General features: G+C 26.7%; 1 protein-coding gene across 1 annotated transcript in view; it reads right to left on the minus strand.

Annotated features, from left to right (window-relative positions):
• Positions 1 to 3,757: 3,757 nt before the first annotated feature.
• LOC129989358 (pre-mRNA-splicing factor CWC22 homolog) overlaps positions 3,758 to 23,019 on the minus strand; it is a 31,615-nt gene continuing 12,353 nt past the window's right edge. Inside the window, exons 8-20 of the mRNA XM_056097851.1 lie at positions 22,711 to 22,839; positions 21,918 to 22,053; positions 18,811 to 18,914; positions 17,656 to 17,758; positions 17,140 to 17,202; positions 15,361 to 15,441; positions 15,109 to 15,257; positions 13,223 to 13,300; positions 12,969 to 13,121; positions 8,915 to 9,042; positions 8,724 to 8,825; positions 5,320 to 5,513; positions 3,758 to 3,871 (exon numbers count right to left, since the gene is read on the minus strand). Coding sequence (XP_055953826.1) covers positions 3,846 to 3,871; positions 5,320 to 5,513; positions 8,724 to 8,825; positions 8,915 to 9,042; positions 12,969 to 13,121; positions 13,223 to 13,300; positions 15,109 to 15,257; positions 15,361 to 15,441; positions 17,140 to 17,202; positions 17,656 to 17,758; positions 18,811 to 18,914; positions 21,918 to 22,053; positions 22,711 to 22,839 — 1,446 coding nt within the window. The 3' untranslated portion in view covers positions 3,758 to 3,845. The remainder of the gene's footprint in view (positions 3,872 to 5,319; positions 5,514 to 8,723; positions 8,826 to 8,914; positions 9,043 to 12,968; positions 13,122 to 13,222; positions 13,301 to 15,108; positions 15,258 to 15,360; positions 15,442 to 17,139; positions 17,203 to 17,655; positions 17,759 to 18,810; positions 18,915 to 21,917; positions 22,054 to 22,710; positions 22,840 to 23,019) is intronic.

Below are 23,019 nucleotides of genomic sequence, written 5' to 3' on the forward strand. Positions count from 1 at the left end.
ATTGCATAATATTAAATTTTCAACATTTGGCAGTTTCTAAAAAGTCCAGGAAAGAGAAATTCAAATATAATATTTTATATGATATTAGGGAAGTATTTCGTAAAATTAAAGAGTTCTGTTTGGAAGAAAAAAAAACTGTTGGAGGAGAATGATTTTAATTATATACGATTAGGTACATTACAAAGTTACTAATTTGAATCCCAGAGAAAAAGCATGTTTGTCAAAGGCAACAGTTTTTCCAAACCTGCTAGAATTGAAGCCTCTTTCAAAAACCTCGTATTTGCATAGTCTTTTCCTAGATTGGGTCTTTTTCCTCTCTGCATCTGGAATCAGGAGCAGGACTAAAAACAAATATGATTCCATGATTGAAAACCACCTTTCACAGTGAATCTGTGTGGATGTATTCATAATATGTTTATCTTACTATTTATAAATACAGAGAATTAAAACTGCAAAGAAAATTTTTTTACTAATTAATAGTTTGAAGATTTGTTTGTACATATTTATATGGATAAAATTTATATCTAAAACTATTTAAATTAGATTCATGATAATTATACAAATTTTTAAAGTAGAATCACAATCACTTCTTATAATTTTCTATAAACAATAGCCTATATTTTATGGCAGAAATTGAATGAAAATAGTATGCTATAAGACTCAAGCAGAAGTAGGGTCTTGTAAAACTAAATAAATTTAAAGCTTTAAAAAAATGATTATTTTTTAATATTTAGTAATAAAATTAATGCAGCAATAACTCCATAACAGTATTTCAGAATACATAATATGCATTCAAAATTTTGTTGAATTACTAAGACCTTCAAAGTTTTTTTTTTTTTTTTAATCAGAAAATTCTAGCATACAATTGGATTATGGATATTCGTTTTCATTGTCAATACCCTAAACAAGAAAATTCCCTTAAGGTACTATCTTCTGAACAGACAATAAAATAAAGTTTCCTGCTTCTGGCTTACTTTATATCACAACAAAGGTTTGATGATGGACTATGTAAATAGTGTGATAGGATCTTTATCTGGCATGACCTATTTTTTGGCAGCAAATTATCAAAGAAATTAATCTTTGATAATTTACTGCAGGGATATTGTGCAGTTTCATCACACTTTTCTCAACGTAATGAATCATTGAAATCTCAAAAATATCTATATTATTTAAAGAAAAATTTTGGAACCCTAGCAATAAAATACTGAAAACCATAACGTTCTGCAAGCATTTTTTCACTTTATTTAAATAAACCTGGATAATATGATACATTGTTACCTGTATCAACTAAAAATTGAGTTTCAGAAATTCTCTCATCCATGTACAACCTCCAAATATAAGCTAGGGTTTTAGAAAAAGCCATTATTTCTAAATATTTATTCCACTTTTCTGAAAACCACTTGGCATTTGTTAACCATACCTCTAAATTTATAATGATAGAAACAATGCCAACTTTTACATTCTCACTTTCAAGAACCAGAACACGACCTGTTATACCTTTTAACAGCATTAAGGAATAAAAAAAAATGCAAATTCAAGGTCTCAATCAGCCTTAATAGTTCTTAAATTTGGAGTTTTTCTAGCATGCTATTTCTGAACTTCTATATTCTGGTTTAATCGCTTTCACACTTGCAAATATTCCTAAATTATATTCGTGCATACAATCTGCTACCTTAGCTAATTTATAGTTAGATTGTGAAACAATTCTTAAAATTGTTTGAATATTCACAGGAAGTTTGTTAAGTCACAAGTTCTTTAGAAATGCATCATCCACTAATTCTTAACTTTTGCTGGTGACACTGTAATAAGTGTGGCATCCCATCTCCCAAATCTCAAGTAATGCTTTAACCTTTTTGTTTTATAAAAACTGAAGTTCTGCCAAAAATTTAATTTTATGTGCAGTATATATATATATTACCTGAAGAAGGATTATAGAGTAAATTGCTGAAGAGTCAAAGTTTGTGAATCAAGAGCTAAATTGTCAAATTTAATTTGTTCATTTACTATTCTCACATTCCTAAAATTTGTGCACAATACAGTCTTACATTATTCCCCCAGAATGCAGTAATTTTAAATGTGAGCCTGTTACAATTAAAGATTTACTATCTTGAGAAAACTTCCAAGTTAACAGGGTTTCACAATTTATTCTTCTTTTCCTTTGAATTTGATGTTCAATTTATTGCAACATTACTCTTTTCATATCATTTAAAAAATAGTCCGAATACAAAGCTTTTTACTACTGTGGTAGTCTGTACAATACAGAAAAGATTAAATCGAACCAAATCTTCAAGGATGTCACATACAAACAAGAAGTAGAGTAATTCAACTGCTCCTGTTTGTAAATAAATAAGACTCCCATAAATATACTGTAACAGCCATTCTCGCTCTCATTTAAGTAACCACTATGGCTGCACATGTGATCCGACTCCAAATTAGAAGGCATTGCTGGACAATTAAAGCATTTATTTACAACTAGCAACAATTTAAATTAAAACATAAAAAATACATCATGCAGTTCGTAAGTGAGAGAAGCTATAATTCCTCTTCCACCTTCACAGTATATACATCTTGCTAGAGCTCGATAATTTTGCCAATAGAAGATCTAAATTCAAAAAAGCAGAATGGCTGGCAATATACAGGTTAACAATCCAGAGTGCATCATGAAACCACCCAATATTCTTTCAATAAATTATCAAAGGATGACATCACACCTTTCTCAACAAATGCATCGATGAAATCTGAAGGACATTTACATAATTTAAAGGTAAGAGATTTTGGAACCCTAAGCAAAAAAGTGCTAATAATTATAAACATTTTGGAATGACCAAGGTAAAACAGGTATAGATTATTTCAGGGGGGGAGGGAGGAGCTCTGCATCTCATCTTCAGAACTTATATTTACACATTAATCACAAGATGCAGGCTAGTCTTTCAAGGACAGATAAAGTATAGAGGTGGCTTATGAAAGTGACAAATATCACCTTAACAGACCTTTTATGAAGTAAAAATTAATAAAATAGTGTTTGGATTTCAAAGTTCTCAAGTGAAATTATTCACTTAGTTTGTCACTTAAATAAATTTTCATAATTGACTTTATATATAAGTATTCTAACATATTAGATATGTAAAAAAGCATTGCCATTTCATTTTAAAATAATTTTTGTTAAATGTAATTACTACTTTATTGAGTTAGTTAATATGCTTTCATTACATACAGATTTTTCATTGTCATTGTTAGGGTCATTAGCCTGAACCAGCATCGAAATAGAAAATGGTCTTCTAAGAAGGAATATTTGAGATAATTAACATTAAGACGAAAATAGTGATAGTCCATTATCATACAATTTCTCACTAAATATAACATCAAGAACAACGCAAACAAACCCGTTCTATATATATATCTAACATATAAGAAATTAAAATTTAGTTTCCATAACATTTCAACTATTTAGAATAATCAAATAAATATTAATCAGGGCTCAAATCAGTTTGAACTTGAAAGTCGATAGAATATGACTGTGAACACTGACAAACATATAGTCATTTTTTGCCTAATGTAAGTGTACTTCATAAGTAATTTAAAAAGAAGTCACAATTTAATTTTTATAATATTCATTATATCTTGAAAGAATTAGTATCATATATTTTTACAATAAAATTTGTAACTGTATCTATATAATGATACAAATTTTCAAGGAACACAAATTATGATTTTTTTAAAAACAGAATTTTATAAATTTTTCTATTGACAAAATAGAAAAAAATATTAACCATTTTTTTATTTATTACAAATTCATGGAAAAAAAAATTATATACACAGAACAATAACTTCTTTTTCTGCTTCTGCTATTTTTTGCGCTTTTGAGGTGCTTCTGTAAGAGACAAAAAATTCATTTTTAGTGAATTTCTTATGTTTATTTCAAAACAGCTAACTAAAAACTTTAGAACAAGACTAAAAAATTTTCACCTTTCAAAATTAAAATTACAACATTATTTCCTTATGAAGTGTAAAAACATGGATAATGGTTCTTCAGATAGTGTACATGATGTACTTGCTCAGTAAGATGAAAGTTATTGCATATGCTTTTAAACAACAGATATGGGGTGTCCCCTCTAATTGTGACTCTATAGCTAATTTCTAAATTTTCAGAGATATGCATATACTCTGATTGGAAATATTCTTTAAAGGATTGGGCAAAAATAAAACACACACACACACACATTTGTTTTAATCAATAAAAAATCTGAAAAACTGTGTAATCTTAAATTTTTAGTCGTCTGATCCTATTAGTTATATTTTGTGAAATATTCTTGACAAGTGTTTAAACAAACAAACGAAAATATTCCTTGATAACTGACAGAGTTATGAAGTTTTGAATATTACTGCTTTAGACAATTTTAACGGCTGCAAAAGAGAAGATCATTCAATCAGTCAGCAGAAAGTCTAATAAATTACCTTTTATTGACCTAAAATAGTGACATTGAAAACTTCAAGTTTTAGCAATTCTGATGTTGGAAGAATTTATATTCTCCCCTTAATATGTGTAGAATATTTTACAAAATATAATTGACAGTATTGAAGGAATGCATCCAAATGTAGATTTTGTAATTGTTTTGAAGTACATTATTGACTAATATAACATAAACCTTTAGTAAATTTAAAGCATTTTTTTTTTCTCAACAGAATTATATGACTATTTTTAACAATTCAGAAATCAGCTATTCAGTATTTCTTTGAAATTTTGATTGCTTCATCTTAAACTTCATGATATATTTTAATTTAATTAACAAACAGTTTCAAATTACATAAGAGTTATCTTGGGCAGGACATCAGAACTATAAACAGAAAACAAAAATAACATCTCAGATAGCATTCTACTCTCCAACTACAACACCAACATGAAAATGTTTTTGCTTTCAATAGCAGATATATTATGCTTCACACTCACACACAAAGTAAATGGTATCAAGAATCTCCACGATCCTTTGAATAAATCCAAGACTACTATACTTATAAAATATTGTTACAAAATTTTTACTTCACAATACAATGGCACATTTTCATATATTTTTAGTGGTATTCAAATGGTTTATTTACAGGAATTCATCATTTTATCTGATGATTTTTTGAAAATTCTAGGTTTTAATTAATCATCAGATACCTCTTATTTTTCTTCAACACTGAACATAGCAAATAACAAAGTACACCAATATCAGGTCAGAGATCCATAATATTGTTATTTAAAACAAAAGTACAAGTATCCAAAAAATTAAAATGATTTGAGCTAATAAGTGTCATAGCTTTAAAAATAAAACTTACTTTGTTTTTTCCTAGAATCATTTTTTTGTGAATCTGAATCAGAGTCAGAAGATGAGCTGGATGATGAAGAAGATGATGATGAAGATGAGGATGATGAAGATGCTGGACTTGAAACACCTGATGATGAAGAAGAAGCAAGTCCCAATGGAGCTGGATTTTTAGGTAAGTTCTTGAGATGTTCTCGAAGTTCATCCCTATGGAAGAAAAGCAACCCCCAAAATAAAATGATGAATCATATGAAAAATAATAAAAATTAGAAGATCATATTTTTAACAAGCAAGAATCTTAGTTTGTTTAGTAAATAATACTTGCTTAAGTATAATAGCTTTGCATTAAATAAATAAAATATGCAAAGCATTTAACTAGTGGAATGTAGAAAGTGGAATATAAAGCAGAAATACAATTTCAAAATATATGGAGATTAAATAATCTGTTTACTTTGATTAAATCATCTTTAAAATTCACTTTACCATGTGCCATTACCAACTACATAAACCATCAATTTGCACCAAGACAAATTTTAAATTTTGATATGTTTTTTTTTTTTAAATGTGCCGTAAGGCTGCAGGGTAGCCACTCAAATCTCTGGGGGGGGGGGGGATCCCTGTGTTTTCCCTGATTGTATTTGCAATATAAAAAGAAATGCGCTAACAGCACTTATGTGTTAGATATAATGATGGTATAACAATATTCCACAGTTTTAAGGAGTGAAAAAAAGGAAGTTTCTTCAATAAATGTGGATTTAAACAAAATGCAATTTTTAAAACAAAAAATATTCAATATATATATATATATATATATATATATATATATATATTACAGTATTTTTCAAGGATATAAAACACTCTATAAAAAAGCCTCCTTTTTTCAATTTCAGTAAGCTCACTGGTAATTAAATAACCAGTTGTCATTATTCCAATATCAGTATTTTTTTTTCGGACTTAGATTTTTAAGACTATGAAACTCTATCAAAAATAAGTATCTAATGTTTGTGCTTTATCGATTATGCTTCATTTGGCAATGTTTTTCATTAACTATTTAACAAAATTAAATGATTTTTATGTAAGAAAGAGCGTACTGATTCAAATCTCTGTATTTTTTAAAGAAATGGCTGAAGAATATTAGCAATATAAGAGAAGTTTAGCCACAATAAATTACCCTGACAAGCATTTATAATATCATTTTTGGCAGATCTAGGAAAAGTTTTATTTTAATTGAAATCTATTTATTTTTTATGTTGTCAAAAACTTTCACAGTAATTTTTGCAAATACTGATATTTTCTATACAGTGGAAAGAACAAAACTTCCATGAAAATTCAGAAGCATCAGTTGCTGTCAGGTAATCAGCATGTATAGCTGGTCTGTCTTTAAATATTCTATATATTGGTCTGAATAACATCTACTTTAAATTCAGTAGATTTATATTCCCACTGAAATGCTGAAAAAGTTATGTTATTATTATGACTATAAGTACCTGGATCTAAAATGTTACGGTAATTTTAGCACCAAAGTTTTTCTTTGACATATTTTAAAACTTTTAAATTTACATTTGATTTATTCATACTAATTTGCAAATTGAATTCCTAATTTGATAGAACTACTTTAAAATTCTTAAACAGTTATTGAGCAGTGGTATGCCTTCAAAATACTGAATTCTCATATCTTGTAGAGATTCTATTGGTTGATTCATGCCCAATATTTCATAATAAGATATATTTAGTATTTTAGTAAAATGCGGTTCAAAGTCTGTTTAAAGCATATGACAAATTTTTAATTATTTAAAGATTTCTTAAGAGATTGTTGAAAAAATGGAACAAATCTGTAATAAATAATTCATGACATTTTTGAAAGAGTTAAAAGTACATAATTTTAGCTATTTCACTATCAGTGAACATATGTGATAATATTTCTATCATTCAATGCATTAAATGACTGTTCTTGAATTAAAAAATTCAAAATCGACTTATTTTTGAACTTGTTATATTATCTTCTCCTGTAATCCTTTTAGATACAAAATCTAAAATCAATTATGACTTTTTTTGAACTGCCACACAATTTTGTATGCTTTCCTCATTTTATATGACTAATATGTCTGTTTTCCCTTATTACTTAAACTTATTACCTTCTTATAAAAGGAGCAGTATGCAAAAAACTGATTTTGCAGAATTTCCCTAACTTATTCAGCAAAATCAGGATTCATATTTTTATCCATCCAATTTATATTAAATATGAAGTTTGAGTAGCTCATTGTTAAAAAAAAATTTACTAATCTCACAATTTTTCTAATAAAAAACAAACCATTCAATAAACTCACATGTGATTAACTAAACACCACAGAGATATTTTTGCAGATTGAATGTGGCTATTCCCATCAGAGAATTTTATTCTGTTCTCTATTGTAATTATAGACATCAGAATTTTTAAGATGGAAAAAAATATAACTAAAAAGCTTAAAATTCCTTGTATTTTGTATGGAAATTTTCAAATTTCTTTGTTTTTAGATGATTTTTAAATTTCCTGTATTTTCCGGCACCATGACAACCCTGAATTATATCTTTATTTAAGTAATCAATATAATCTCATGAAATCAGATTATTCTATAAGAAATAGCCTGTATTTATTGTGACTTAATAACAGCAATTTGTTGCAATTTTTAAACAATAAAAATATATCTTACCAGTGCTAAGATAATACAACATTTAATAAAATAAGGAGTTTATGTTTTAGCAATATTTGGAAGAGCGAGGATAGAACGTGGGACCTTGTGGTTCACAGTTCAGTAACTAAACCAGGATACAAAAGCATATGCTCATGTAGCATTGTTAACTGGCATATATGCTATTCACCAGACTCTCCCTCGCAGTGAGTCGGATGTGAGACGAATGATATGGCTGTTGAGTGGTGATGTATTTATTAAGCTGTTGTCTAATGGGCTTATACCCAGTTTGAGTAGCGAGTGTGTGTGGGTGAGTGGTTGCTGCTGCTGCTGCGCCAAGTGAGTCTGGCGACTTTGACTGCTGCATCAAGTGAATCTGACGACTTTGGTTGCAGGTAGATGGCGCCACAACAGCTGTACGAAGGTTCATTGTCCGAGGTCACCAATTTAGTAGTATGAGACGCGCGAAGGATAGAACCTGGGACCTTGTGATTAGCAGTCCAGTAACTAAACTAGGATACAAAAGCGTATGCTCTTGTAGCGCAGTTGTTAACTGGCTTATATGCTATTCACCACAATGTAATTTGCTGCTCTTCAATGCATGCAATTTTCAATCACCATGAATAAAATTGCTAATTAGAAATTCTATTGAATTTAGCAATTATTTGGTATTATATTTCTTTAAAATTTATTTCTTACTGAAATAAATTTCTTTTAATTTATTTCTTACTGAATAATAAAGACTTACGTCAAACCTCCCAAACCAATGGAAGTGAAGAAATTAACAGCAAATCTGGTGTTATGAGGATGATCTCGTGGAAATAGGCCCTCAAATGCTTCTTGGAGAGTTCTAAATAAAATTCAAAATTTGGAACATGAAATATAATTTATACAGGGACATAAACAAAAATATTTCTCAAAATAACTTTCGAAACTTACACATCTTTCACGCGCTCATTTAGCTTAGGCAGACCCATATATTCACATAATTCTTGAAACAATATTTTAATGAAGATTCGGCTGGACGAAGTTGTGTCATCTTCATTCAGTTTTATAATGGATAAGACCTGCAAGTATAGAAAATCTAATTATAAAGCAATGCAGCATCTGAAATAACAATGAATTACCATGGTAAATATTAATCAAGATAGTCTAATTATAGCAGAAATTACAAAAAGTTTAAAGAAAGAAATATTTTACTTTTAATTGTTTAATAATAACGTCACTAAGTATATCCATTTATTATAGAATTTTTTAAGCTTTATTTTTTACTTTGATACATTAAAAAATGATCCTGTGAATAAAAGGAAGAGTGCTATGAGGATATTACTAATCTAGTCAGAATCAATTTATGTGTGGTAGCATTTACTAATATGCTGTCAACTTTTCAATAATATCTATAATATATATCTATATCTATGGAATATAAATCAAAAATATGACAACAGGATTTACAAAATAACATTTTCGAAATAATTACATGATCAATTGTATTACTAATATCGAAATGTATGTTTTACTATAATTTTAACAGAAACTCATTGTTCAAAGCATTGCCCTTGTCCAAATAATAAAACAAAATTATATATCTTCATAATTGACATCATAAATTTGCCCCATGCTAACCACAAGCAATTTTATAGATTTTTTTCCCCCTTATATAATGAAACCAAAATTTCAAAATTATTTCAAATACCTGTTTTCAGGCAGGTTTTTTAAAAAAAAAAAATTATATTTTTGTTTTTTGCATTTGGTAGTATAAGCCATAATTTTGTTATTTTAACATTAGGTCAAAGGATTCTTATGGCAAAAATAAGAGTCACAATTATTTTTATTAACAGCTTCTATTTTCTATATGAATTTAAAACTTTTAATTACTTATAGTTTTTGTACATAATTTTATATTCATATATTATAGACTATGGAATATACTTTTCTAAGGATTTTATATTTCTCCAAAGCAATTTCCTCAGATTATTATTACTATAGCTATTTCTCTGTTTTTGTTAAAAACATCTTGCAATCAGTATATTCAGAAACAATAAAAAAAAGTTCATATTGCAAGGGAGAGAAGTGTAAAGAGATTTAATATTTTATGATTATATTAGGATCATAACTGGGAACAAACACTAATAGCAGAGCCCAAAGAACTTCATAAAAATATTCAGATTGATATAAAATCTATATAAATGGTATTGAAAATTCAAAAACTGCACACTAAAGAAATCCAGATTATTAAATATATTTTTGGTAAATTTTCTTCAAAAATATTACTGATGATACTTTTAATGAAAGTATCATGATAACTAATTGAATAATTCATTTTTTATTGATAACTATGAATGAAGAGCTGCTGAGAATTAAACAATAAGATAATTGAACAAAGAATCAACTGTCACATTTTTCTAATAGCATGAAGTTTTTTATATAGACGGAAATGGTTACGATTGAAAATGGTGACTACAGAAACTGTGAAAAAAATTTCCCCGACTTATGGTTGTTAATTATAGTGTTCCTGGTTTTCTCCTCACTCATAATCACTGTATATGTATTATATTCATTACTAAAAATAATTTTACAAATTATTTAAAATAAAGAAATACATTTTCAAGAAATTTTTAAAAAACGGAATGAACATCCTTAAAAACGTTTTAAAACAGTATATTTATTATATTTCTAATATGGGAGGAAAAACATTTTGTTTCTAAAACTACATAAGAATTCAAGAAAAACATAAAACTACTCTTTGCAACACAAATTATGTTAAGAGTAAAAGTTTTTTTGATCTTTGCTCAAAATTTTAAAATATTTCAGTAAAACTAATTACTGGCTTTTGCATATGTACCAGAATTGCATGTTGAAGCATAAATCTAAAAATTATATGATTATACACACCTAATAATATATATATTATAAGATTTAAACCAAAGGAACTGAGAAATATAACTTTTAATCTTTCTTCTTTAAAAAATTATAAAAGATTACTTCCTCTAATCAAAAATTTGTGCTTTTGTAAAGAAATAAAAATATTTTTCATTTTTATTAAAAATAATACTAGACGAAAAATACTAATTTTTAAATATAAACTAATCAAATTAACTAATATATAACAAATGCTTCATATTACAATTAAAATGCAAAAAATTACAAATGAATATCAATTAATAAATTCAAATTTGAATTATCAATTATCAGAGTACTGATAAAAAAAATACTTGGTTTAAAATAATTAGTCCTGCTTAAGTGAATTAATTCATTTTGTCATGAACATTTGTTCTTTCATATTCGCCCACAGACAATCTTTACTGATAGAAAATACTCTCTCAACAATATTGTTTTCATGAGAACATAACATTATCATTTTTAATAAAGATATGGCATCATTGCAACGTTTTGAGTTGATAGCAAATCAAACCAAAATTTATTTGCACTTTCTGTTCTTTGAAAAGTCAAAACTGGTCATTCCAAAAATTTCATTTGGGTTGCTATTAGCAACATTCATTGGCTTATCACTCTTCTTATCAAAGAGAAATTCCAAAAAAGTCGCCATATCCTTGAAAAAAGGATACCTCGATTGCTGCTATGTTATCTTGCACACAATTTTCCCTGATTTTTAGATACCTATGGATTTTTCCTGAGATTGAAAAAATTCCCTTTTCTCTGAAATACCCAATTTCCCAGGTCTGTCACCACCCTGTTGAAGCTTTGCTATGATTTTATAAAAACTGTGATATGATTATTGGATAGGACATTATTATCTAACCTAAACTTTTATTCCATTTGATTTTAACTAATTATAGTTGAAAAAAATAATGCTTGGCCTACATTCCCATTCTTCTAGGCATATTTGTGCCATACATAGATCTAACAATTTGACCAACAGAGCATTAATATATAAATATTCTCTTTTAATGTAAATAGAGGGCATTTCATTTGCTTTCTGATATTCTTGATGCTTAGTTAAAATTTTAAATAGCAGAAAACTTTAAAAAAATAAATTATGAAAAGATTGGCTTCTGGCAGTTTCTAAAAATTATTTGTACAGTCGGTAATTTAAAAAAAAAAAAAAAAAAAAATCCATGAAAATTAAAAAAAATTATTTAGTGGTACTGATCTTAACACTTTAATAAAAATGAAATGTAGAAAATAAAAAGATTAAATGGATTATATCAATCGATATATAAAAATGTTTATTACATTAAAATACATTCTAAAAATGCATTTATTTACATGCATGTCATTATTCTGTTGAGTGCTGATATTAAAACGAATGCTTAATATTCTTATTTATTATGTTTGCACTAAATAATTATAAATAGCTGATATGATGTGTATAATAACTCCAGCCTTTGTTATGATACATGCATTTATTCACAAATTAAGTGTAGAGAAGGTTTTAGTCAAAGGTTCATAACAATTATTTTAATTAATTCCCTTCTAATAAAAACAGAAATATATTTTCATCCTGAGGTATTATATAACAGTTCAGATATATCTAAAATTTATAAAACATTTAAGTATCAGTTAAATAAAGTCTAATAAAGATACAGAACCTGATAAATTGGAAAATAATGATTTTTGAAGAAAAGAGTTTTAATAAGATGCCTATGCAGAAAGAAAAGGATCGTACCACTGTGTCATATTAGTCAGGTACTGAAACAGCCAGGAAAATCTGTATAAATATCTGACTTAATCAGTTAAGTTTCTTCCCATTTTTTATGATGAAATTATCAATACTATAATACAACAATTAATTTAAATTTAATATCATTTATGTTCTAATAGAAGTGGGAAAGAATGAAAATATGTATTAAAAAATAATAATTTTAGGATGTTTCTTTATTATATTGTTTTTAAGAAAAAACACACAAAACTGAGGTCTTTTTCTCCCCTCTCCTTAGGTGAGAACACTTCTTAAAATTTAATGAGATGGTAAAGAAACTGTACTTAATTTTTTTTCCCTTTGCTTACTAAAAATAAGTTTTTTACTCACATTCCATGAGATTGCATCGGTATATAGTAGATGAGCAAAGAATTTGGCAACATTTCTTAATTTATTAGTTTCCAAGCGATGAATTGTTTTGTACGAGTTATCAAATATTTCGGTAAAAGGTTCCACATAAATCTTGTTCAGCTGACAAAAACGCTGAAAATAAAATATATATATATATAATATAATTAGAACATGAAATTATTAGAAATGTTAAAATTATATTTTAAATGAATGTAAAGTTTGAAAAGCATTACTTGAGCTAACAGTCCAAAAAATTTCTCATATGTCCTTTGCTGGGCACAACAATCCAAGATCATGTAGCACATTTCAAGCTAAAATTCAAAACAAATGTGAATTAAAAAATATTAACTATTTACTTATTTTCTATTAATTAACCAAAACAAAAGTCAAAACTTGCAAAAGTTTGATTATTTTAGAAAAGAAGATACGTAGCCAATTATTATCAGAGAACATGCAACCAAAAAGATTACATAGCCAACATACACATGTATACATTATGGTAAATAAATTAAAAGCACGAAAAAAGATTAGGAATAGTATTGGAAGGATGTTCAATCATGAAGAATATATGACAGCAAAATCTAGTATCCGATACATGTGCAGCTTCGAGATCGTACATAACGGCAGATTCTACTTTAGGATAGAGGATATTAAGATGGGAAATGAACCTTGATATCTATCAGAAGATTAACCAATATTTCAACTAAATTATTGGTCATACTACGGAATGTTTTGATATTGTCAAAATAAAATTAATGAATTATTTTTCATTACAAAGCAATTCTTATCAAGATTATTAATAGAAAGTGATAATGAAAACATTCTATTATAAAACAGAGAGAATGAAATCTTATTACATAAAAATTATATTATAACCAAGAAGTAAAATTCTGATTGCATAACTTAATTACTGATCTTAATATTTAAATAAAGCTTTCAACTTTCAAAAGAATAACAGCAGAGCCTCTCTTAATAAGTACAATTCATTCCCAAATCTTACTCATAATGAGAAACAATTTTTTCCATAAGAATGCATGTAAAATAGGACTATTATGGGGAAAAATCATAATAAAGTAATTTATTATTTATAATGCATGCTTTTTTTTTTTAACAAGAATGTTGTTAAAGACATTTGTTTTTGATTATGTTTCAAAATTTGGCCAAAATGAGATGCAAAATTATTGCGAAATGAATTTATAGCATTCATAGCTATTTCCTTATTTGGGGATGCTTCTCAGTGACAATGTAATAATTTATCATGCTTTCAGCATCTGCTTCATTTCACTGGAAGATTATTGCTCAGATGAATTTATTACTTCTTCTTCCTCAGCATTTTCCTGTGACACAGAATGCAGTTCAATAAATTTTTTTAGTAGTTCTGACTACTTTCTTCCATCAGTTCATCCAGTGTTATTACAATTCACCTTTAGCCCCATAATCTTGCCGATTAAGGCTTTACAAACATTTATTCAAATCCCTCAGAGTCACATTTGGATATGTTATCAGGACAAAGCTTCTTCCGATATAGTGATTGTCTTCAGACAAAGCTGATGCAGGCTCAGGGGAGAATGATATAGACCAATCTAGCATGTGATGTCATGATGCTTGTTAAGTAACAAGCAGCATGTCAACTTTTTACATTTTGAATTGCTAGTTATATGAACTCATTATGGAAGATTCTCATAAATGAGGTTTGTGTAAGCTTCCTTCTCATAACACAATGTGAAACCATAATACTTATAAAAATCTTATACTTTTTTTTTTACCATTTAATTTATGCTTTACAATTCCAGCTCTATTTTAATAGGTGTGGGGACCAATGCTATCAGAAAACAAATTCTAAACATAGACCAAGAGAAATAAACATAATTCAGAATGTGAAGTCTAGATGTCTTTTTGTCACTTGTTAAACAAAACATCGTTTTGAGAGGTGCTTATTATGCAAGACTTAATTGTATTTAATTATGCCCAATATAAAAAGTCATTACAATGTTTGTAATATTACAACAAAAATGATATTACATTATTTTAAATCTGATATTTACATATATCCATAAGAAAGCATCATGGCTTTATTAAAATCTGATATTTACATATAACAATAAAAGAAATAACTCACTATTTGTCCTGGCTTTAGCTCCAATTTAAGAAGTTTATGTGCACATTCTTCAAAATCTAAACTGGACTGTATAGTTAAGTAAATTTTTCTTCGAAGGCAAACTAAATTAGTTTCTGTCATATCCAGAATTTTCTGGTCTGAACCACCCGCTAAAAAAATAATTATTATAATTTTTTTAAAAATCATAAACATATTTAAAAAAAAACAGTTCAGAAATATGGCAAAAGAGATCAATACTAAGTTATGACAAACCATTTTCTTCCTCCTCTTCATCTTCTCCAGATTCATCATCAGATTCATTGCCAGATTCATCACTGGAATCTCCTAATATTTCTAAAAATATCCAAATTAAAATCTTTATTAAAATTTTATATAAAATAATAATCATATATTTAATAAAATTACCCTGAAATTTAAACAAATTACTTAATCATGAATGAAACTGTGATGTATAATAATTCTATTTAAAAATAATTTAATGTTCATCAATTCAATAACTCCCATACTTTAAGAAATACTGTAAAAGTTTATCAAAATGAATAAGGATCATAGCATGAATTAATAATCTGAACAATTTGCAATGTATGGTCAACTATTCAATGTTAAACGATATAAAATACATATATCCAAAACAAGTAAAATGAAAGTAAGCCTTCACCATAAAGTTGATTTGAAAATAAATGACAAAATGACGAAGAGAAATATTGTTGAAATTATGAAATCTTTTTCAAATGTAGTTATTTAAAATCTTTGATTATGATGCATAAAGCAGTAAATGAATCACAAATATAACAGCATGCAGATTTTCCATGAGAATGGAGAAGCTACTACAAATTATTACTAATCACATATAGATTCTAATAACAAAAGCAATATAAAATGAAGAGGGGATTTAAATTTTCCATTCTAGAATATGTGCATATTGACTGTAATTCACAATAGTAAGAGGCTGATAGAAACACTGTTAAACTTCATAAAAGGGTTTTAACAGAAGAGCATTTTTTTCATGTTTTTGTTTTAAATTAACATCTTGTTTTTTAGTTACACAAAATTTAATTTAGTTAGTTTTTCTAGAAATAACTGCACACCACTAAGTATGAATTTATATTATTGAATTTAGAATTTGCAAGCAAAATAAATTATACACTTACACTCGTGATACTTCGAATATCTACTTTCATAAAAACAATTCTACATTTTAAGAAAAGAGAACATCCTTTGCTATATTTTACTATATGTTTATTATATTTATTGCTATATGATTAACTTATAATGAGAAGTCTATTATGTAAGTCTATATTATAATGAGCATAACAGAGTTTTTACTGTATTATTTAAGTCTATTCTAATCTTTATCCCACACACAAATAACGCATCTTAAAAAAGTTCACATAATAACATTTTGTTCTAATAATTAATCACCATTTTATGCAAAGAAAAAAGAAAAGAAAGAAAGAAAGAAAGCCAATTTATGGAATTATGATTTAGTCTAACATAAGAATTAAAATGGCACAATTTTAATAAAAAAAAATTATATATAACATAGTTTTGCACATAAGTGAACAAAACAAAAAAAAGACAAATTGGGAATTTATACAATTTATTTTTTCACAGGAAAGCAAAGTTTGTATAGGACGAGAACCAATGAAATGCATCTTTTTACACTGGGACACAAGAGAAAAGTTCATGATTTTTTTTTTTAATGTTTTTATTAAGAGATTTTTTTAGGGATTTCTTCGACACAAGCTGATTCAGGAAAGGAAATCTTGGGTATTTTGGAAATCATGCTATGGGTGTTAGGGATTTTTATTGTTTTACTTGCAGCATGAGAATTATAGATTGAACAATTTTTTTATAACACATGTTAGAAATAATTAAATAAAAAGTGAAATTTTTATCAGGAAATAAGAGAAAATTTTAAAACAAAGTAATATGGGCTAATTTAAAACAAAAATTAAAGAGATATCATTACACACACTATTTAGAATTCACACATAATGATAATCAAAGAAAAGAATTACTAAAACATACCATTTACAACAGACTTATACTTTTCTTCATTTTCTAAATAATTAGGATCAAACTTGAAGACATCTGTAAAACAAAAAAAGAGAAGGGCAGATTTTTACTTATGTATTTCTATGAAATATAGGGAGAAAAATTCCTTTTAATCCAAAACATATTATGGTTACTATAAATAACAAAAGCAAATATGAAAGTAATAAAGTGGCAACGTAAACACAAATATAATATATATTATCTTAACCATAAAATTTGTTTGGCAATTGGATTAAAATTTACAGAAATTATAGGTACCTGAATAACAACCGTAACTAACAATTAATTCAGTACCTTTCATATCTAAAAATTCTGAATTTAGAACTCCTTTTAATACAAAAATCGATGATTAATGAAAAGGCAGTAAATATGCATAAATGCAGATTAAAGTAATTCTTTTATTTTTTTAAACCCATGTCATTTTGTAAAATAAATCCAAAATTATTATATTGTTTTTACATAAAATAACACACTAATCAATACACATACTTAACATATCTTGGGCATCAACAGCCTCATCTAAATTAATCAGATGTGTATATTTGTCATCTTCTTGAACTAAGTCCAATTCTGGAGGAATCACCTCATAATCCTGTAAAAGAATTTGCATATTAAATTTAGATTTTTTTTTTTTTTAACATTCAGATTATGGTAAAAATTATTTAGAATTTAGTTAAAAAGCATTAGTTCAACTACAAATTTGTTGAACTATCCCAAGAAAGAGTATTTCTAAGGCAATAAAAGCAGTATTTGATGAAGTAATTAACACACTGTATATTTCAAAATTATCGCTTTAAACCTTAAAAAGTTATAATATACTAAATGTGTCTAATAAAGGAGAACTCATAAACAACAGTCAAAAATTAAATACGCCAGTAAAAAACACAGAGTGCATCAAAAGTCTTTAAAAATTCCAACAGAATTTTTCAAAACCTTTTATCACAATAACTACAAATATTCTTTTAATTTTATTAAAAGATGCAAATTACTTATCTAAAATAGAATTAAAAATATTTTTTATGTTCACCAACTGAAAAATTCGATTTCAAATTCTTAATTCAGATATAGAGAAATCTCTTTATATGATATTCTATAATTTTCAATGTCAATCAATTAAAAGCTTGGAAAAGCTACATTGAAAATGATGATAACTCCAATAAAATTCAGATGATGAACCTAAAAGGCAATAACCAAAGTAAACTATACATAAGTTTTTGTATTACAGAGATTTTATGTAGGATGAATAAAACTTTGCTATTATTGCTTTTTATTCAGTTAATTTATTTCGAAAACAACTGAAAAGTTGGGGTACTCAAATGCAAACATATTTTATCTATATCTGAGAGAATGTCTATAGAAGAATGGCAATAGCTAGATGTTTAATTATAGCTTTTTTTTTATTTCAAAAAGACATAATATAAAAAAAGCAAGTTACAATATGTATGACTAAGAATAAGTTATGAGTGCATTTCTTCATTTAATAAATTAATTTTTTTTAAAGAAATTCATGAAGAACTAGATTAAATAACTAATTACATAAGAAGGCAGCATATTTATTCAAATTAATTTTATGAATTATTTTGTAATTAATAGTATTCTGTTTTCTGATACATTAGCCAACATAATGATCTCTAAATAAATTACCTTGAAGCCATCCTTCTGTATAGCAAAAAATACTTCAATCATGTAGCGAACACGCATATCAATTGATGCTTCATGCAACACATCTCGGACACGCTGGGTTATAGCTAAAAACATTAACAGAGATATTTATTATATAAAAAAATAAGCTAACAAAAATTTCGATCATACTAAACATACTAAAATTAGAAAGCAAAATTTCGATCATACTAAACATGCTAAAATTAGAAAGCAACTTTAAAACATAGTTTCGAAATCTATGGCATCACAATTAAAAAAATGTTCATTATCAGGAATTGTTTTCTAGATCTCCTGAATGATGACTTGTAAGCAAATCTTTTAAATATTCCCTAGACTGATTGAACGCTAATGATTACTAAACAAATATAATGAACATTATTATACCACCTCTACTTATAATGAAGATGAATGTGTGCTGACACTCTACAGGGCCAGACTGTTTGACTTAGTTACCAAATTAGGCACAAACTTATTTTGGAAGGTGCAAATACGCACTTTTTAGTGTTAAAAAAAAGTAATTAAAAATTAACTTAGATTTTGCTTTTTGTCAATAATTTCCAAAAATATTCCTGCACAAAAATTATTATTACACCATTTTAAGGTCCAAAAAAATTATAATTTCAATTAAGACAATTTAGTTGCTGTAAAATTCTTAAGTATATTTCACAACAATATTTTTATTGTTATGTATGAAATCTAAATAATTTCTAATATTTCTTCAAATATATAATCATATGATTTCCCTCCACTGTTAAAAATGGAAGAAGGATTTTGATTAACATCTATATAATTTGCAGTGTGCATAAAAAAAAGCAAAATTACAATACTGCTATAATGTCATGGAACTGGTTTCAAATAGAAAAGTTTATGTATATAATGAACAGATCATAGGTAATGCAATTAAAATAACACAGCTTTAATGTCTAAAAATTGGAACATGGAATAATATCCAAGCAATTTAAATGAAATGAAATACAACCAATATCTCTGGCAAATAAGCTGGCCACCAAATGTGACTAGTTGTAAATATTCTTCTTCTCTAATCTCATTTATCAAATTGGCTCTAAAAGTGTCTTAAATCGAAAAAATACTACTTTTGAAGCACTTTGATCCAGGACTCTCATTTATACCCAGCACCTTGTTATCTCAATGAGCATTTTATTAAAATGAGAAACCAGATTGAGACCTTATATGAGTAGGAGTGTGGGAATATAATCAATTCATTCAATGTATTTTAACTTCCTTCTACGAGAGGGGGATAAGCATATTCCTTGATTTCTTCTTCACTTTCCCAAAAAAAAAAGTTTTTAAGCTAGTTAAATTTTCCATTTTCCTTAAAATTTTTATTTTAATCTTTCCGAGCTTTCAATATTTTAATCACTGATTTTTCTTTTTTTCAGTGATTTGATAAAATAAATTGCATTATACAAAGATTTTTAAAAATTATTATTTTAAGGGATGGTGTATAAATGATATACAGCAATAGATAATTTCACAATATAGTAGATGGCAAAATGTGAGTCTTCAATATAGTAAAAGTTGAAAAATAAAAAGTCATTTTAATTTGTTGCTTCAATGCTTCATTTCAAGTCATTGTTTACAAAAAAAATTGCTATTTCATATTTGCAAGAATCTTTGGCATAATGTAATGCATATATCATAAGAAAAATTAGAACCATACAGTCAAAGCCTCTAGAATTAACTTTGTTGCATTTTTAAGAAAATCATATGAAATTAAAGATAATACACATTGAAACACAAAGCACCTGAACTGTGGAATAAAACTGTCTTTTATTTAAAATGTTTTCTTCAGCCTCATACTTGAAATAAATGTATTATGTACACGAGACAAATTTTGAATTTTGTAATATACAATTCAATAAAATAATCAAAATGCAGGATTTAGAAAAAACCAAAATGTTTTTTTAATGTAATATACAAGACCAATATATGGCTTACTTATATAAAATGATAAAAAAAAAAATCATTCTCATTTATGTATGTATGTATATCATATGTTTGACATTATCTAAAGAATAATATATAAATTTGACTTAAAATGCCGATACTCTTTTTATATAAGAATGATCAATAAATGGAAAAAAAAATGTTCTTTTGTCATCTAGCCAATTTCTGTTCTGGCAATATTTTTTTTATGTGTGCAAATAATAAATGTGAAACCGTAAAATATTCATAAATAGTTTTTATATTTTTCGTATTCATAGATCACAATTTGTTTCAATTCCATTTTAATGATTAGTTTTAATTTAAGTGTTCCTGAATGTTGTGTAGTCATGGGATTGAAAATTTGCCTTTTTTATATATATATGCATTTATTTTATGTTGGATTGTATCAAAGATTATTGAGCTGACATCTGCTAATATTTTTTTCAGCATTATTTTTACTTTATATCTGACATTGTATCTCTGTGGAAATGCAGATTTCAGCATTTTCAGAAATAAATTTTATCAATCTGAAGCTTGATTAATTTTCTTTGGTATTGAAAGACAAATTTATATTACTTCTTTCGTGTTTATGTTTGGCAGAGTTCATTATTTTATAAAGTTCAGCTGTTTTTTTAACCTGTAAGCCTGTGTCACATTTGATTGCTTTATGTGAGTGGGATAATTATTTGCTTTAAACCAATTTTAATAACTGTTTTTGATTTGAGTGTTCATGTACATTATAGGCACAGGGATTACAATGTAAGGAAATAAAATGTTACTATATATTTACATCTTTACAACAAATAATACATATTTCTTTTAAGCATTCAGCCAATGTGAATGACGTTTTCTGCAACTTTCCTTAGTTAATCAGTGACAATCATATCTGAGATTGATTGTTAACAGGATTATTGCTAACAGAATACAAGACCATCAAGATGGGCAGATCTTCTACTGAATAGATAATTATCAAAAAATTATTTTCATATTATTAATAGTTGTTCAGGTTTCTTGAAAAAAAGCACCATAAGTTTTAAAAAATTATAAAGATACATGTAGTTAAAACAATCCTTCATGTCTAATAAAGAAAAGCTACAATTCTTTTACTTCAAAAGTTTAATTAAGCATTAAAATAACTTTACCTCTCATCCCTTTAGGTGTCAGTTGAGTCAATTTTTTCCCACATTCTTTCAAAGTTGCTATAGCTATTTCTACAGAATCCTCTGTGGGGTTTTCAAGCAAATGAGTTACCATCTCTAAAATGAGAATTTCATGTGCCTAAAAGAATAACATTATAGAGCAGGTATTAATTTAAAACAGAAGTGAATGACATTTAAAAATTACTGCTTCCTCAGAAAAAATCTCCAACAAAAGAGGAGGAAGACACTTTTTTTTTTTTTTTTTGCATTCAAAAAGAAATTTTTAGTACTTAAAATCATAATAGAATCAGATACTTTCCATAAACAAATTAATGCAAAGAAATTAATTTTGCAAGATTTGTTAAAGTCTTCACCTTACTAAGCTAAACTATTTTTGCATTTGAAGAAAGGAACAAAAATTCTGTATTAATCGGAAAGTCACAGTATTATCTTTAATAAATTTTTTTAACTGGATCTAAATATTTTTTAACATTTTAATTGAGTTATCGAGAAAATATAGGAACAGGAAAAATTTTCACAATTACCTTCCTTTTCTTATAAGTATCAGTAGAATTTAATGCAAAGTAGAAGCATGCAAATGAATTAATACTTTTTTTAATTAATTTTTCTAATACCATGAAAATCACCAAAGCGGAATAATATTTTAAAGATGAAATACTAAAAAACTATTACTTAAAAAATGAAAAAGTCTAAAAACAATCATTTCTTTGAATATCAAGCACAATCAAAGCAGGAAAGACATTTGAAAATTTCTAAAAAGATTACTATTACTTACCACTTCTTGATTTAGTAAGTGAGCAAGGAAACGGGCAGCAGTCATGCATATGGTTTTATCGTTTCTGCGAAATCCTCGCTTATATTGTATAATAAGTCTTTTCAAGATAAGCTCTCCAATTTCAGGAAACTAACAAAAAATAATTTTATTAATAAAAATAAAAATTCAATTGAGCATCAATATATATATATATATATATATATATATATATATATATATGCAATATTATTTTGGTTGAAGCAAAATGCAGGTTGGAAGACATAGATGAGACGTTATTTTTAATTTCATTTTAATATTTGTTTCGTGAAA

Source organism: Argiope bruennichi, chromosome 2 (assembly GCF_947563725.1).
Source record: "Argiope bruennichi chromosome 2, qqArgBrue1.1, whole genome shotgun sequence".
In the NCBI taxonomy this organism is placed as follows: Eukaryota; Metazoa; Arthropoda; class Arachnida; order Araneae; family Araneidae; genus Argiope; species Argiope bruennichi.